The sequence below is a fragment of the Alnus glutinosa genome, chromosome 13 (assembly GCF_958979055.1).
Source record: "Alnus glutinosa chromosome 13, dhAlnGlut1.1, whole genome shotgun sequence".
NCBI lineage: Eukaryota > Viridiplantae > Streptophyta > Magnoliopsida > Fagales > Betulaceae > Alnus > Alnus glutinosa.
This window is the reverse complement of record NC_084898.1, coordinates 3720785-3737450: the sequence shown is the minus strand read 5'-3', so window position 1 is coordinate 3737450 and position 16666 is coordinate 3720785. Positions and strand designations below refer to the sequence as shown.

At 36.8% G+C, this 16666-nt stretch overlaps 3 protein-coding genes across 7 annotated transcripts; 2 read left to right on the top strand and 1 right to left on the bottom strand.

Annotated features, from left to right (window-relative positions):
* The first annotated feature begins 653 nt into the window (after positions 1–653).
* On the top strand, positions 654–4294 carry LOC133854282 (bifunctional UDP-glucose 4-epimerase and UDP-xylose 4-epimerase 1). Its single transcript, XM_062290399.1, has 9 exons — positions 654–1064; positions 1252–1301; positions 1400–1535; positions 2295–2396; positions 2559–2786; positions 3042–3123; positions 3294–3376; positions 3463–3554; positions 3977–4294. Exons 1-9 carry the CDS (start codon positions 882–884, stop codon positions 4059–4061), a joined length of 1041 nt encoding a protein of 346 aa, XP_062146383.1. The 5' UTR covers positions 654–881; the 3' UTR covers positions 4062–4294.
* A 2963-nt stretch (positions 4295–7257) lies between these two features.
* Positions 7258–10122, bottom strand: LOC133854672 (DEAD-box ATP-dependent RNA helicase 47, mitochondrial). Of its 5 annotated transcripts, none has more exons than XM_062290922.1 (3): positions 10046–10120; positions 9319–9360; positions 7258–9156 (listed from the first exon to the last, which is right to left on the bottom strand). In XM_062290922.1, the coding sequence occupies exon 3, from the start codon at positions 9151–9153 to the stop codon at positions 7477–7479; it is 1677 nt and encodes a 558-aa protein (XP_062146906.1). In that variant the 5' UTR covers positions 9154–9156; positions 9319–9360; positions 10046–10120; the 3' UTR covers positions 7258–7476. The 5 variants fall into 5 exon arrangements, with proteins under 5 accessions (XP_062146906.1, XP_062146909.1, XP_062146908.1 ...); XM_062290925.1 differs by having other exon boundaries at positions 10050–10103; XM_062290924.1 differs by lacking the exon at positions 9319–9360 and having other exon boundaries at positions 10046–10122.
* Positions 10123–12694: 2572 nt separating this feature from the next.
* Positions 12695–14484, top strand: LOC133853812 (protein phosphatase inhibitor 2-like). Its single transcript, XM_062289839.1, has 4 exons — positions 12695–12796; positions 13596–13708; positions 13812–13961; positions 14084–14484. The coding sequence occupies exons 1-4, from the start codon at positions 12792–12794 to the stop codon at positions 14380–14382; spliced, it is 567 nt and encodes a 188-aa protein (XP_062145823.1). The 5' UTR covers positions 12695–12791; the 3' UTR covers positions 14383–14484.
* The last annotated feature ends 2182 nt before the right edge of the window (positions 14485–16666 follow it).

The following is a 16666-nucleotide window of genomic DNA, read 5'->3' as shown; positions in this document are numbered from 1 at the left end:
TTTACAAGTCTCTGTCTCTCTCTTGATATAATAGAAAAATCTAAAAGTATTCTGGTTTAATTTCATTTGTGTAAAACGCAATTAAACAAACAGATGATTCTGGACTCCATTGTATCATGGAAAAATATTTGTTGTAACTTTTTGCATACATTTCTGGTGGGAACAAATAATTTATTAAAAAAAATGATTTATTTTGTTTTTCTGCTTTCTTTTACTTTTTTTCTAACAATTGTTTGACAGTCATTACTCTTATTTAAAATGGCATTCTAGTAGTTTTACAAGCATTAAGAAAAAATTCTAACGGCATATGGTTAAGTGAAACGTAATATGAGGAATTAAGTGAAACGTTTTTTTAGTTTGAGGAAGATTTCAACTCAGGTAAAACTTGGGAAAAGTTCTATTTAAAAAAATAATAATAAAAAAAAATAAAAAGAGGTAATCTCTATTTTGAGTTGGGGGAATGGGTAATAAATATTATAAATTAATAATTAGGCGATTTTTCTTTAAAAAAAAATAAATAAATAATTAGGGAATTAGGAGAAGATATTGGAAATGACCTGTCACCTGTGCCTATCCCGTAGCCGATATTTTGATTTCACATGATGTGAGGTGTCCCAGTCTCAAGATTCGACGCTAACCTCAAAGGGGAAATTAGAATTGGAATTACTCCAAAGCGCGCCAATAAAACCGTACACCTAAACTGAAAACAGACTCAAAACAAACCCTTTCTACCTTTCTCTGCGGCTCTCTCTCTCTCTCTCTCCGCCACTTCTTCGCTATTATCACCTCGATTAGCTCAATCTTGCTCTCTCTCTCTCTCTCTCTAAGCGTTTCTGTCACTTTCTCGGGAAAATTTTCGATTTCCTTAGTTTTGGTTAGAAATGACGTTGATTCTGGTGACGGGCGGGGCGGGGTTCATTGGCTCCCACACGGTGGTCCAGCTGCTCAAGAAGGGGTTCAAGGTTTCGATCATCGACAATCTTGACAATTCGGTTATGGAAGCGGTGTTTAGGGTTAGGGACCTGGTGGGGCCCGAGCTCTCTCTGAATCTCGAATTCCATCTGGTATGAGATTTACGTTCTGGAATTTTTCTCTTTTGGTTGCCGAGAAAAAATGAGGGGAAAAATGGACTGTTTTTGTGCAATGCTGGTTGTGATTTCAGATATTAAAGCTCAACTAGATGTTCGTATTTTCATTGCGTATTGGGAGTTTGGCTCGGTATGATTGTTCTGCATGTTGGTTTGGTTGCAGGGTGATCTTAGGCATAAGGAGGACTTGGAGAAGCTCTTTTCTCAGAATCAGTACGTTAATCTGAGATGCGCTTTTGATTTGAGACTTTTTCAGAGTTTTGTTATTTGATGTTTACCGGCATTAGCTTTTGTGCTTATGCATGAGACAGATTCGATGCTGTGATCCATTTTGCTGGCCTTAAAGCTGTTGGGGAGAGCGTTGCGCACCCTCGCCGCTATTTCGATAACAATTTGGTTGGCACTATAAATCTTTATGAGGTTATGGCGAAATATAATTGCAAAAAGGTGTGCGTGAGATTTAATATCCCGAGCTTATTTTTATTCCTTTAAATGCTTATTATTATTGTTATTATTTTTAATTTTGCTAAGTCTTCAGTTTTGGCATATTTCTTATCAAATCAAAACTATATACCAGTGATTCCCGATAAATCACCACTTGTACCAATTTATTTAAATCACTATTTATCCTAAAAACTTAAGCCAGCACGAAATGATAAACTCAATCATTTATAATTAATATTCTAATAATTCCTATTTTTAAACCAATACTATATATTTATGATTCTAGTTGAATCACCACTTGTCCCAATTTATAATATTAATATTTTAACACTATGGTGTGGACTAAGACTATTTCTCTGTAAATGGGTGGAGATAAAGTATGGAGCTAGGTCCGAATTCTGCTCTAACACCATATTAAATCACTAGTAATCCTAAAAGTTTAAGCTGACAAGAAATAATAAACTTAATCATTTTATAAGTAATATTCTAGCAATTCCTAAATTGTATATTTGCAGTATTAACTGTGGTGCTTCCAGTATGTAATAGTTGGGCGTTGAAGTATGACTTTAATAATAACATTCAAATTTGCAATTATTGTCTCTTGTATGCCCATGCCACCAATATAACAGCATTCATCTCTGGTTGGATCTTAAACAGAGAAATGCTTAGTCTTAGCATGTGCACCTTTTTGCATTGATTTCATCACATGTTGTCATGATCTGCCCCTACTGATACAAGTAATATTATCCTGTGGGAAAATAGATGGTTTTCTCGTCATCTGCAACTGTTTATGGTCAACCTGAAAAAATACCTTGTGTTGAGGATTTCAAGTTGCAAGCTATGAATCCCTATGGACGGACCAAGGTATGCGTATCGTGTCCTAAATAATGTTTCTTTGAACTTTTTTCTATGCCAGATATGGCATTAGTGTTCGAAGTTGGATAATCTCATCAGCTATTTCTTGTGATCAGGAGTGTGCAGTTTTTTTTCTTTCTCCCTAACATTGAATTTATTCTATCTTTCTAGCTTTTCCTTGAAGAAATTGCTCGAGACATCCAGAAGGCAGAGCCAGATTGGAGAATTATATTACTGAGATACTTCAACCCTGTTGGGGCTCATCAGAGTGGTAGAATTGGTGAAGATCCGATAGGTATCCCAAACAATCTAATGCCATACATACAGCAAGTAGCTGTTGGCAGATTGCCTGAGCTTAACGTATATGGTCATGATTATCCCACAAAGGATGGTAGTGCGGTAAGTTCTTTTTCCAGTTAAGAATTTTGGGGTAGGATTGGATAGGAATTTCCCTAGTTGTTGGGTAATATCCATTAGTTCCATCCCATGGGCCTGTTTGACGCAGACCATGTATAGTTATGTATTCCACTTACACTCCTTTGTGTAATCATGGCACTAATATTTGACTTTCTGTTTTATCACACAAATTCAATTGAAATGAGATAGGTTGTTTCTTTTTGCTGATAAAATATTAATTGTTTTTCTGATAAACAGATCCGCGACTACATCCATGTCATGGACTTAGCAGATGGTCACATTGCTGCTCTTCAGAAGCTTTTCTCAACAGAAAATATAGGTGACCATTCGTCCTCGCTCACATATCTACATGTTGATGAAATTTGCTGTCTCCTGTTAACTGTTTGTTAGCCAATCATCACAAATGCATCATCTTGGGTTTCTACGACAATCTTGTTTTAGCATTTGGGTAAGGCAAATGTTGAATTAATAGATGGTTTACTCACTTAGGTTGCACAGCCTACAACTTGGGGACTGGATGTGGTACATCTGTCCTTGAAATGGTTGCCGCATTTGAGAAAGCTTCTGGCAAGGTAACTGTCTCATCTCTCTCTCTCTCTCTCTCTCAACTAAATGTTGGGTGCATGCTGGATTTTTTTTCTTATTTTACGTGTTTCAGAAAATCCCCATCAAACTATGTCCAAGGAGGCCAGGAGATGCTACAGCTGTTTATGCTTCTACAGAGAAAGCTAAGAAAGAGCTTGGTTGGAAGTACGTAGTTATTACATTCTTTCCATGTATAGAAGTTGCATTACATTTATATTTTTTCAAATTTCTTCTGATACAACATTGACTATGGATCCTCTATACTATAACATACCTGATTGCCCTACACTGACAATGCTATTGCCATTAATACATGGCTGATAATGTTCGTTAAATCATTATTTATCCCAAAAGTTTAAGCTGACAGAAGTTAATAAATTTAATCATTTAATTTATATTCTAACACTCTCCTTCACGTATGGGCTTAAACTTCCTTTTAATGAGTGACGTCTGGAGACAATCACACATATATGGAAAATAATCAAACATGAGACATATAAACCCAATATAGAAAATCTATAATCTAACAGTGTTCATGTGTCTTACCCCTGCTAGTTCTTACAGCTACTCTGGTGTGCCATTTTCAGGGCGAATTATGGAATTGAGGAGATGTGCAGGGACCAGTGGAATTGGGCAAGCAACAATCCATGGGGGTACCAGTCCAAGCCTTGAATGGCATGCTTAAGTGCGTAATATACAAGTTATATAAACCCTTTGTATCACATTCTACCAAACCACATCCCACATTTCTTTTAGCTACCTGCCTTGCCATCCGGACAAAGAAAATGAATAAGCTTTTGTATATTTAATATAATTCTGCTATAGTTGGGATGAATTTGTTTGTAGCAAACAGATTAATTTCATAAATGGTTTAATGAGATTGATACTGAATGATCTTTCATCAATCTTCCTAGACTCTTCCTTAAGTTTCGTAAATTGATCGGAGCTACCCAAATGCTTAAGATGAAGGAATCCAAACCCACAGCTAGTTGTGTCCAGAGACGGCAGAAGTCTGCCTTTGTGATGACAGCATGAATCAGCATGCATTTTTGCTGACGGAGGTCCCAGCCCCTGAAACCTCATCAATATTTGGTACCTGTTACCGACTATGTCAAGTTAATTTCACAGATGGGAATCGGGTGTAATTAGCTACTGCATTTGTTTCGGCACCTGCTCGGGCTGCCCACCAATTGCCTGAGCAGGTGCGGAACTCAGTCTTTTTCACATCAACCGCCATACAGACTGTTCATTACACCCGATCCAAATTCGAATTTCACACCCAAAATTAAGCTTCTCAGTAATGAAGTAGGAGTGACAATTTGTGTTGTTAGGTTTGTGTCCAGTTTATGGGTCATGTTAAAAAAAAAAAAATTTGTTAACCCTATCTCACATGTTGGGTTCGGTTTGTGGCTAAACATGAGTATAAGACTATATAAATCAACTCAAACCCGACTTATTTAATTAAAACTAATTTCATATTAGTGGTGTTAAAAATTGTCAATCTTATAATAAAGTAACTCGAGTAGCAAAAAGATCTCATATATCTTGGCGCTTTGTTTAGGGAATTAGGCAGCTGAAGGTTGGCAAAGAGTGGATAAGCGTAGCTTTGGCATCAGTATTTCTTGTCATCGATCATGGGATGGTCTTGCAGGAAACAGATTGATTAGGATGATGACGAATGGCATGGATAAACTTCTCTTCTTTTTCTTTTCTTTTATGCATTTGAGATTGCGTGCAGCAAGTGCATGGTTCTCTGATTTGCTCTCTACTTCAAGTTAAAGAAGATATTAAAGGTTGACATGAAATTTCGCTTTCCATTAGCAGCCTCCTTTTTTTTTGGCTTTGGCTTCCAACACTCTATCCCCCATGCTTATCCAACCTTCACCACCAAGAAGCAAGCTCGTTATAATCTCCATAGATTTAAATTAAAGATGATACAATATTGTATAAAAGTATGATTTCTTTTATTCTCTTTTAATTTGAGAATTGGAAGTATTTTTTATTGGGTTAGTTCGAATCAAAGAAAGGTTTTTTTTTTTTTTTTTTTAATTTAACTTATTTTTTTTTATTTTTAATAGTTCAATTAGTTCACACTGGTTTATTGTTGAACTAGGACCAATACCAAAAACAATACTTCTTTTCCAAACGACATTAGAAAACTAAGAACATACAGAAAAAGAGAAAAAACACATTTATTCCCTTTAACTATCAAGCAATTTGTAATATTTAGGGATGGGCATTCCTGTAATTTCTTGTCCGAATTTTAGATAATTCAGACAAGAAATGAGAGAATAGTGTAGGACTCGGGGTGTTTGAGAAAGTGGGCCTCACACCCTAAGCAACTCGGAGACCTACTCGGGTACCTAAGACCCGCGCACCCCCTTCTCTCATTCTCTACCTGAATTTTTATGATTTCGGGCATGAAATTTCGGAGGATTTAGATTCATTTTAAAGTAGCATCGAGCTGTGATTAAAAACCGGTAAGTTTATGGTTACTAAAAAAGTTGTACCCTTATGGTTTAGGGTTTTGGGATCATCTTCTTTGACCTCATGTAATTAGTGGGCTCGCATGAAGATAACGCAGAAGAACTGAGCCATACGAGTAAAATGAAGTCTTAACATAAAGTGAGTCAACTTGCTCGATGTAGGCTTTTAAAAAAAGGAAGTGGGTAAGGCTGGAACGTCTCCTACAATTGCAATGGTGGAGACAAACAAAGCCAATCTGCTTCAAAAATTCACGAACATTGTCATCCACTACCACAGATTGGTGAAAATATCTTATTATCTTACTTCTGGAACTTGACAATTGATAATCATCAATTGGCAAAACCAAGCTGGATGATCACATCCTTTTGCCCACAAAAATCAAGCTGGTAGGATGATATCTTTGTTATAATAGTGTGAGTAATTATTAGTGTCCGTTTGGTTTAGAAGTTTCAAAACGTGAGATTTAAAAAAATATTGATTTCAAAACACGGTTAATAAAAATGTAATTTTTAAAAACACAAAACGTTTGGTAAAAATCGTGGTTCAGAATATAAAACCACGGTTAAGCCTATAAAATCATACATTTTTAAAAACACACCCTTTTGCATACGGTTTGAAAACGTGATTTTATCCACGTTTTCAAACGCACTCCCAAATGAGACACTTTCTGCGAATTTGTTTAAAAACAATCGTTTGGCCTTCGAAATCACGGGACCAAATGCATTCTTAGTCCAATGTCATATATAGGTGCTGCCTAATTCTAACCATATTTACTTTTGGCTACCTGACTTTCCAACACTTTAAAAGGTCCATGAGACATTGCCTGTAACTTTCCTTGCTATTGCCACTTCTGCTTCAGATTGCTAATCATTGCAATCATGCTCAACTTCTCAAGCAACTTCTCCGCTCTAGTAGATAACGGCAGAAAAATTCTTCTTCTTCGTACTTGCTTTTTAGTGTTAAATCTACTGTGATACTTCATAGGCTCCAATACAATTGAATGTTGGTTTTCATTCATCATACTAGAAATTGCTAGAATTATCACTGTATTGGTTTTCATTCATTCTAATAAATATAACCAGAAAAAGAAGGAAGAAAGAAGATCAAGAAAAAGAATTTCATTTTGCTCAGGAAAAAAATAACAATTTCATTTTACCTTTGAAAAGATAATCTAGATTGGCTGTTATTTTTCCTCTTCTCCTTCTTTTTACCCCCCTTTCCATAAGTAGTCTAGGTCAGCTTTTCAGGGTAAATAGTGTAGGTTTAGAACCTTTATTGTTTCTGACTAGGAAGGTCAATACGTGGCAAACAAGTTAACTGTAAGCTCTATATTATGGTGGTCAAACAGCAACCAGATTGTTTTATTCAGGACATTTATAGCAGCTAGCAATGGTATTCCATATCTCAATATAAACTTCAAGTCACTACATAAAGTTGCAAATTACATAGATGTGCCCTGTTTAGTGGATTAACCTTGCACTCAGCAACTGATACAAAAGAATGAACAGAAGCAGGAAAAAAATAAAGCGAGAAAAAAAAAAAAAAAAAAACGTCTATGTTGATTCAGGAAGAAGGAATGCTAAAGATGTAAAATGTCTTCTCACCTTACAGCTGGAGTTTCTCCTTCGTCCGTGACAGCAAATTTTCCCTCTGTGAACTCACAAGCTGGAATGGGAATGCCAAGCTGCTTCTGCATCTTCTTCACAACAAAAACTTCTGACTCTTCACATATGCTCACCACAGTACCCTTCCTGCCAAGCCGACCCGTCCGGCCTGCTCGATGTGCATAATGAATTGAATCCGTGGGTAATCCTAGATTAACCACAAGATCACATTCTGCCACATCCAAACCCCTTGCCGAAAGTTCATTTGTCACCAGAATTCTCAACTCCCCATTCTTGAATTTTTTTAAAGTTGTAGATCTAGCAAGCTTCCCAAGATCCCCATGTAGCTCTGCAGCTTTTATCCCGCGAGCCTCTAGCTTGAAGACGGCATCCTTCAGCTGCTTACTGTGGTTCATGAAAGCTATCACAGACTTCGCATCAAGTGCATGTACACATCTTCGTAATGTATCAACCTTGTGTTGTAACTTCGTGACACAATAGTAGTGTTTCAGAGAGGGAGGTAGGCTCTCCACTGCTGCCTGAGGCTGCAAATTTGACTCTGAACCTGAATTGGACATAGGTCCCGATAACTTATTGGGTCCTGAGGGGAGAGATTCAAGTGGGATTACTTTTTTGGCTTGTACAAGAAGTGGGTCACAAGCCCAGCTCCTGGCTGCCCTTATGACCGAAAATGGCACAGTCGCAGACACCATGATGGTCTGACGTTGTGACCTTGGGGCGACTGGGCTTTTTGGTCCACGAGGGTCCGCACCCGATCTCCTACCTACATGCTCCAGTATCCGGTGCATGCTCTCTCTAAAATTAAAAGAAATGAGCTCATCCACTTCATCTAAGACCAAGAAACGACATCCATGGGTGGGAAGCTTTCCAGCTGCACTGATCTCTGCAATCCGACCAGGTGTACCAACAACAATGGCTGGCTTGTTTTTCTTGAGGGCTTCTTCCTGCCTTGATCGGTTTGCACCCCCCACAAGCTGCTGAACGAACTTTCTATTTGAAGGTCCCAAAATCTTCTCAAACTCCCTTACTATTTGCATGCCCAGCTCTCTAGAGGGAGCCACAATTACTGCTTCTATCTCCATTTTCTTTGCAGGTTTTCCATCATCAGCAGCAGGTTTCTTCTTCAGTGGGCCAACTTCAGAGAGTATAGGAAGAAGATACGCCAATGTCTTTCCCGAACCAGTGTAAGACTGAATCACAACATCGTGATTCTTAAGTATGGTAGGAATGGCTGCAGACTGTACATCAGTTGGAACTGTAAAGCCCTCACTCTCTAACCTCTCTATTAATAAAGGTGGGAGGCCAAGCTCAGAAAAAGACTTTGCAGAAAATGGAGCTGACTCTATTTCAAGCAATGTTTTAGTCCCAACTACCTTGATTTCATTGCTTACAACTGCATTGAGTTTACTCTTGGGAACTTGAACAGGAGAATTCAACTGCTTAAGTTTATTTGATTTGTTCTTGTTCCTTGAATCAAATTCATTCTTGAACCCAAGGCTCGCAATGGTAAGAGGCCCATGGTCCCGCTGAACCCTACTCAGAAAACGTACACTTCTGTGCAACCAGGCTGTCCTAGACACATGTGATAACTTTTGGAAAGGTAGTGACTCTCCAACAAGAAGGAGCATCCGCGTTGAAGCTAATGTCGGCATCCTCTGTAAAGTTATTCTAATCAGTCATTATATAACCTCTCTATAATACCTTATACCAGCAGCATAGGAACATCAATGCCAAAACAGAGACAATAACCCCCCTCAAGCTGCAATTTTGAGCAAATACATAGGACTAGAGTTACAATAATGTAACAAATTAGATACCTTCTAGCTCCTATGCATGCAAGAACAAGTTATCCCATTTATCTGCAGCCCATATGCAAGTAGAAAACAAAATTAACACGCTTTAATATGTGAACAAACCAACTTAAAAGAAATGCATTCACATCAATCAAGTAAAATAATAAAAAAAACCTTAAGTAATAGGCACTAGTAACTCGATATTCTAGTTCTCAAGTTCAATCGCAAAATTCCCAATTGTAGAGCAGCTAGAGCAGACAAATGTTAATCTTCTTCTCATATAAACACATAATTAAAAGCTTCCATACCATTACAATATTCTTACAACAGCATAATCAAGCACCATCCATTCATTATAAGGCACCGCAATTCCAATTCTAGATATTGATAATAATTCTTTCACATTAATATTAGCATATAAGACACTGAATTTTTTATTCTTCAAACACTTGCAACCAAACAAACCCATTTTCCTACCGGTTGAGGCACTGTATCAAACAGTGGCTGTGCAAACAGATGGGAATTTGTAGTTAAACCAAAAACCGAACTGAGTCGAAACCGACCCACATAGATAATAAGAACTAGTTTGGTTTTCCAAAGAAAACCATGAAACTTTCAAGTAATGAATTTTCTATGCCAAAAAAAAGTCAAATAGAAGTAGATAACCAAATAAAGACTTAAACTGTTGTAAAAGAAATAAGATTCCCATTTAGGTATCCACAGAGAGAGAGAGGTGAAGTGAGAAGCAAACCTACGACGACGTTTTCGAGCTCAAACAAGTGCTCATTGTTCGTTTGCTTGTGGCTTTCTTTGTGGAGCAGAGGAAAGCTCAGAAGAGCGAGTATATGTATATGTATAAGAGTAGCTTCGACGGGTTGGTTAATTGGTAGCGTACGACGTCGTTTGGCTCTTCACGGGTTGGAAATATTTGTGGGCTGGATGACCTTTTGTTTTGTGATTCGGCCCACTATTCTATTCGGATTTTTTCTTCTTTTCCTCACCCACTCCAAAAAAAAAATATGTTTATTACAAGTTTAAGACAATCATGCAAATATTAATTAAATATTTAAATTCATTATTTTATTTTTTAAAATATTAAATAAATAATTAAATTCACATTTTTCTATTAATTTAAGCTTATAGGATAAGTAAATTTAAGTTTAAATCATTACTTTATAGTTTACCTTTTATTTTCAATAAAGGGCAAAGTTTTTTCTCCGAAGTATTTTTTTTTTCCTCCAACCCAGTCTTTTAAACTGCACTTCTATCTCAATTTATTAAATTGACATATGATTCTCATTTTGGGCACATATCAATTTTATAAACTGTGTTGAAAAAAATTCATTCAACCTTGGCTATTTGAATAATTTTGTCCTTCAATTAAATATTTCTTGTATTGAGCGTTTAAACTTTTGAAATAAATAATGATTTAACGGTAATAACCAATTTTATTCTCAAAACTTGGCCAAAAAGTGTGTGATAAAGATGGCATATTTCAAGCTTATCTCAACAAATTAAATTTAAAGATATCGTACACTTGTTGATACCTTTACCTCAAAAAAAGGATGATTGGAATTTGGAATACCTCCTTGTACTCTTCACTCCAAATCAACAAAACTAACACGCTAGCACATCGAATAGAAGACCATTAAAAAATAAAAAAATAAAAACCTTTAATTATAATGTTCTGAGTTAAATTTATTTATCACTCTTATTTTTAGTTTTCTCTTTTTATATAATTACTAACGAGGAGAATTCAAAAGAGATATATAGGTGAGTGGTCATATTTATATATCACATCCTCTAAATGTTTTGAAATAATTTCACCAAAGAGATTTAAAATTTTAATTATTATTTTTAATCAAATTGCTCTAACTTTATTATATTAATACTTATGATCACATTGTGAGTTTTATTTTAGAATATGGGAAAAATGCACTTTATCCCCTTGACGTTGGACTTCTTTTTCGATCTTGGTTCCGATGTTTAAAAAATGGCAATCGACTCCCCAAAGTTTCAACCGTTGACAAGATTGCCAATCTATTAGCCTCTTCTGTCTTCCCTAACAAAAAATACTCACGTGCGTCACAAGTGAGTTTTTAGGGGATAAAATCTCCAAAATGCCCCTAAAGTATTAACAAACAAAAAAATAATTAAAAACCCAAGCCAATTAAAACGAGCCCCATATGGCACATTTAATGGTGGCCAGCCACCCCCATTTTGTCAATGGGCATTTTGGGATTCATTCTCTAAAAACTCATGTGTGCACATCATTTTTCGCCAAGAAAGAAGGAAAAGGCTAATGGATTGGCAAATTTACCGACAGTTAAAACTTTTGAGGGGTCTATTGTCATTTTTTAAATATCGGAGGCAAGATTGAAAAATGAATAACTTCGAGGGGGTAAATTATATTTTTCCCATAGAACGTACATAGTAAAAATAATGTAATACGAAGATTATCTATTTCATAGTCGGGATTAAATTTCACTGATTTAATAGTGTATATATATTATTATTTCGGTGACATGCACCATATAAACCACTAAATACAACAAAATAAATATATAACAAATATTAATAGAAATGGAGATCGAGGATCGGATCAACATGTAATTCGTTGGTATTCGTCTAGTCTAGCTACCATATATATATGACGTGCCATTCATGTTGCCCAAACCCAAAGCATTCCATTAATTCGGATTGAGACATCAAAGCTTCGAGACACATCTTCGACTGCTGGGTATATTGTACAGATTTGGGACCATTACAGCAACAGCTAGATTCAAGCATTGATTCACTTCGTTGATAAAAAGCAAAGCACACACCAAAGTGCATGCACGTGTCGTTAATTGCACCAAGTTCTACACTTTATTGGTACGAATTTCATTCTCTCCCTCATTCTTTTCTTTCCTTGTTTCTTTTGAATATATATTTAGTGCATGTTAGAGGTATGATTTCTCTGAAGCCAATATTTTTTTTTGTTTATAGCTGTGAATAAAATATGATGAACAACATTTTAGAGCTTCCATGTTTATAACATGCTAAACTTGTTACAGGTTTCAATTAACAGGTACGAGGGTTGTGATTTGGTTGTTGTACATGCCATTTGTATTATCTGTACGTCTCAGTCCAATCTCTTTATGTTCTGTCTCAACTCTGATCGCCTTCTACTTTGCCTGTTTATATATATGGCCGGTTTCTCATCAGCATATATATATATATATATATATATATATATATATGAAAAACTGATTTTGCTTATGACATTAACATGGTTTATCGCTTAAGTTTTGGCATTTGTAGCTTGAACCTTGCCGTAGTTTTGGTTGCAATTGTTGCCAATCAGACTGTTGAGAACAGTGATAATGAAGCGATCGTCTGCAGTTTTCTTACTCCTTTCCAGTGCAGTACTCAGGTTCAAGTTCCGATCCGACAAGTCCTCTCGGCGTGCTTTGGGCATCTAAGGCAACAAAACAATCATAGCCACTATCAAAAAAATGAAGTAATGTTTATTTATATGTTTATCTGCACCATTTGCATTTTGTTTTGGATGGGGCCGATGCTTATGATCAGTTGTGTTCTAGAATACAAAACTGTTGTTACCGTGCACAAGAATGATGAATATTAATATATATGAAATGGAAAAGAGAGAGAGAACGAGAAAATCAAGACACAAATCTACGTAGTTCAACAATGTGCTTACGTCCATAGAAGTGCGGTTATATTCGATAATGATTTAGGGTTACAGCATCACATATTTATACAAAACTTTACTTTACAAACAGATATGAAAAAATCCAAAATACTCTGTACCATACCGCAAGGGTGATACTCCGCTAACTAGGCACTAGACTGACACTCTCGTATTACGTACTTCTTATGCCCAAGAAAATACAAGCCACTTGTTCAAACAAAAACGACTATACATGTGTCACGAACATGCGCACATATGCACCAAAAAATAAGTCCCATCATATTTTTCCATGCGCTTGAGCAGAATAGGGTGTATTTTTTTTGTAGTGTACACACATGAGCAAAGAGAGAGAATTTTGTAGATGCATTTGCTTCATTGTGCTTCACTGACTACCATTATGGCCTTTCAAGACATGGGTGTTCTGAAGAAAGAGAATTAAATCTTCTATTGGTGTCATGTTGAGCATATATATGATCAGCAGCTAGTAGTCAGATTCTGTATGCAATTTACAAAACATCTAAACTTTAGTGCTTAGATTTGACTTTAGTATTCGTTGATTCAAATATGAATCATGCAGGCTTACATCAATTTTAATTATTTTGTTTAGGGGGCGTGTAAGATGGGATGAAGCTAATCTTGCTGAAATTGAGGCAAATAAACCTACAAGGCAAAATATTGATGAGCCCAAGACACCATATCCCCCAGTTATTGGGGCAGATGGTAAGGTGATTTTTGTTCTCCCTTTTGGAAACACATTAAAAATTGTGCAAGTTATAATAATAATAATTGTTGACTCTTATTGGTTCACTGTCTCCTTTACAAGATTCTGTTGGAAGCCCCGATTATTCTACACATTCTGAAGCTCTAAGAAATGCTTTAAATGAAGCAGTTTCAAGTCAAAAAAATTCTACTAATTTTGGGCGATGGACATCATCATCTGATGATGAGGCTAATGCCATGAAGCAAGATGGAGGTTTTTGAATTTATCTTAACTAAAAAACTATATACATTACATTACGCAATTTAAACTTAGGACCTCAACTCTGATACCATGTTAAATTATTGCTTAACACATTTTGTTGCGATTTTTCTCAGATTTTGTAAAGATAAGGCATGGCACGAGCTTCACAGATCATAGGAGAAAACATTATGACGAGTTCTGGAGGGTGAAAGAGCTCAAGAAAAAGGGATGCTTTCTGGAGAATGAAAATGGTGATCAGGATAATGATGCAGCTGGGAGGTATGATTCATCTGCTTTGTTTAGTGATGGTTTGAGAGAAATACACATTGCCGGTGATCATGATCATGAGATTAATCCGCGAACAATAGTCATTCAGGGAGATGCTGATGAGAGTATGCCTAAAAGACAATTCCTTCCATGCACAAGAACTTAGAATCAAGCCGGCAAAGTTGAAACTAAGTAATTACTAGTCTGAAGTCTCCTTCTGTTTGCATCAGTGTTTGACAGTTGAAATACTATGTCTATATATGAACTTTTCAACGACACTCTTTTCTTGAAAAGATTTTCCAAAGGATAAATATAATACTTGTTATGAACCTTCAACAACGCACGCTAGAATGATGAAGTATTATAATTCAAAGCGTTCCCACAATATAGCACACTGCAGTCCAACAAAGTTTTTGTTCAGCATCCACGTTTGTTTGTGCATTTCTGTATGTGTTTCATTGTCTTTCACTATCTCCTTTATTAGTCAAAGAACGAAAGTCCTAATTGCCGTTTCCATTCAACATCTATCATATTTAGTACACTTTTCCAATCAAAGGATCTACATCTCCTCAAATTTGTTGTTGGAATTGCGTGTAACTCGAACAATTTCACCGAAAGAGATGAGTTGAGATAGATGGACCTCACGTTTGTAAAAATTTACTACTGTCAAGTATTGGAGTTTATTAATTAGTAGCTCAAATCTATCGTCGAAGGTCTTTAAATTTTGGTATCCGATTGCCAGATTCCCGAGCCGGCAACTGCCACCGGATTCCGGCAAAACAGGCCGAAATTCGGCCGGTGCCAAAATATGGCACTGGTCCGCCAGAATCCGACATGGTCATCGAATTTTGGCAACCCAATTTTGCCGAAATCCGGCACCCAAGACACATTTCAAAATCTTACAATCAACTCAAAGTTTTTTGGACAATCTATGAGTTGAACAATCATTCCTATTTTAAGGAAACAGTATATTAGGAGAATGTTTATGGAAACCTCCTATTAAAAAGTACTTTTAATACCGCTAAACAATAAGTTGATATATTTGATAAAAATCTACAAAATGCTTCTTTAACCCTTTCTTTTTTTTTTTCTTTTTTTTTTTTCATTCTTTTTTTTGGGTTTACTCTAAAACACTTTTTCTGGAATCTATTATCTTACGTACTCATGTCGGTAGAAGTTTAAATGTCCTTATTTACTGCTTGTGTGTAAGATAATTCAATTATTCAAGTATTGAAAATGATAGAAATTTTTTTCTTGCCTGCCTCCGTACAATGGATAGGCATTATATTTGCAAGAGAGACAGACATAAAATGGGTAAGGGAATAGTGAGTGACTGCTCTCACTTTGAATTTTTCTGTGCATTAACACGTTGGGAAATGTTAGAAAGTGTTGGTACAGTTTCCGGTATGGTGTGAATCTGAAAGTTCCTTTGATGTTCTTCACGCTTCTCAATAACTCTGCAAAACAACAAAACCTAGGGACCCTTCCGGGGGTCCCGCTCCGATGCCTAAGTTAGCTTCTGTGGGGAAATAATGCTTTGTGCATAAAATTCAGTCTTAGTTTATACCTGGGGTATGGGCCTATTTATAGGCATAGAGGTAGAGTCAAACCTGGATTAGGACTCCTGCTCCTTGTTGATCTAGAACTGCTGTCCGAGTTCTAATTGGACTTCAATCCTTTACTAGACTTCTAATTGGATATCTTCTTAGACTTCCAATCTGATATCTTCTTAGACTTCTGATCTGACATCTTCTTAGACTTCTGATCTGATATCTTCTTAGACCTCTGATATGATCATTATTCTTATCTTATCATTATTCTTATCTATTTGGACCTATTTGACTTTTGAATCTTCTCTTTGGATCGGGTTGAGTGGGATTTATCCCCAACAGTTACCCCCCAATTCCCTTATCCGAAGCTTGCTTGAATAATGGGAATTCCATGTCTAAGGAAACCCGATCTTTGTCTCCTTCTGAAAACCTGCTAACCTGCAAAACCCGAGGGTTAAATCTTACCCCCCAAGAAGTTTCTTCTTGCTCTCAGCTAGGACTGATCCGAGATGCTCCTTTCTCTCGGCTAGGACTGATCCGAGACTCTCGGCTAGGACTGATCCGAGAGTTTTCTTCTTGGTCTCGGCTAGGACTGATCCGAGACTCTCCTTCTCGGCTAGGACTGATCCGAGAAGTTGTTCTTGCTCTCGGCTAGGACTGATCCGAGAGGCTCCTTCTCGGCTAGGACTGATCCGAGAAGTTTTTCTTGCTCTCGGCTAGGACTGATCCGAGAGGCTCCTTCTCGGCTAGGACTGATCCGAGAAGTTTTTCTTGCTCTCGGCTAGGACTGATCCGAGAGGCTCCTTCTCGGCTAGGACTGATCCGAGAAGTTTTTCTTGCTCTCGGCTAGGACTGATCCGAGAGGCTCCTTCTCGGCTAGGACTGATCCGAGAAGTTTTT

What these genes read in the sequence shown, in the direction of transcription:
- LOC133853812 (XM_062289839.1), top strand. An exon ending in CCCAGTTATTGGGGCAGATG is followed by an intron (nt 13,709 to 13,811) that starts GTAAGGTGATTT and finishes CTCCTTTACAAG; the next exon opens with ATTCTGTTGGAAGCCCCGAT. An exon ending in TGCCATGAAGCAAGATGGAG is followed by an intron (nt 13,962 to 14,083) that starts GTTTTTGAATTT and finishes GATTTTTCTCAG; the next exon opens with ATTTTGTAAAGATAAGGCAT.
- LOC133854672 (XM_062290924.1), bottom strand. Translation starts at nt 9,153, where the DNA reads ATGCCGACATTAGCTTCAACGCGGATGCTCCTTCTTGTTGGAGAGTCA.
- LOC133854282 (XM_062290399.1), top strand. Translation starts at nt 882, where the DNA reads ATGACGTTGATTCTGGTGACGGGCGGGGCGGGGTTCATTGGCTCCCAC. An exon ending in CGAAATATAATTGCAAAAAG is followed by an intron (nt 1,536 to 2,294) that starts GTGTGCGTGAGA and finishes GTGGGAAAATAG; the next exon opens with ATGGTTTTCTCGTCATCTGC. An exon ending in AAGAAAGAGCTTGGTTGGAA is followed by an intron (nt 3,555 to 3,976) that starts GTACGTAGTTAT and finishes TGCCATTTTCAG; the next exon opens with GGCGAATTATGGAATTGAGG.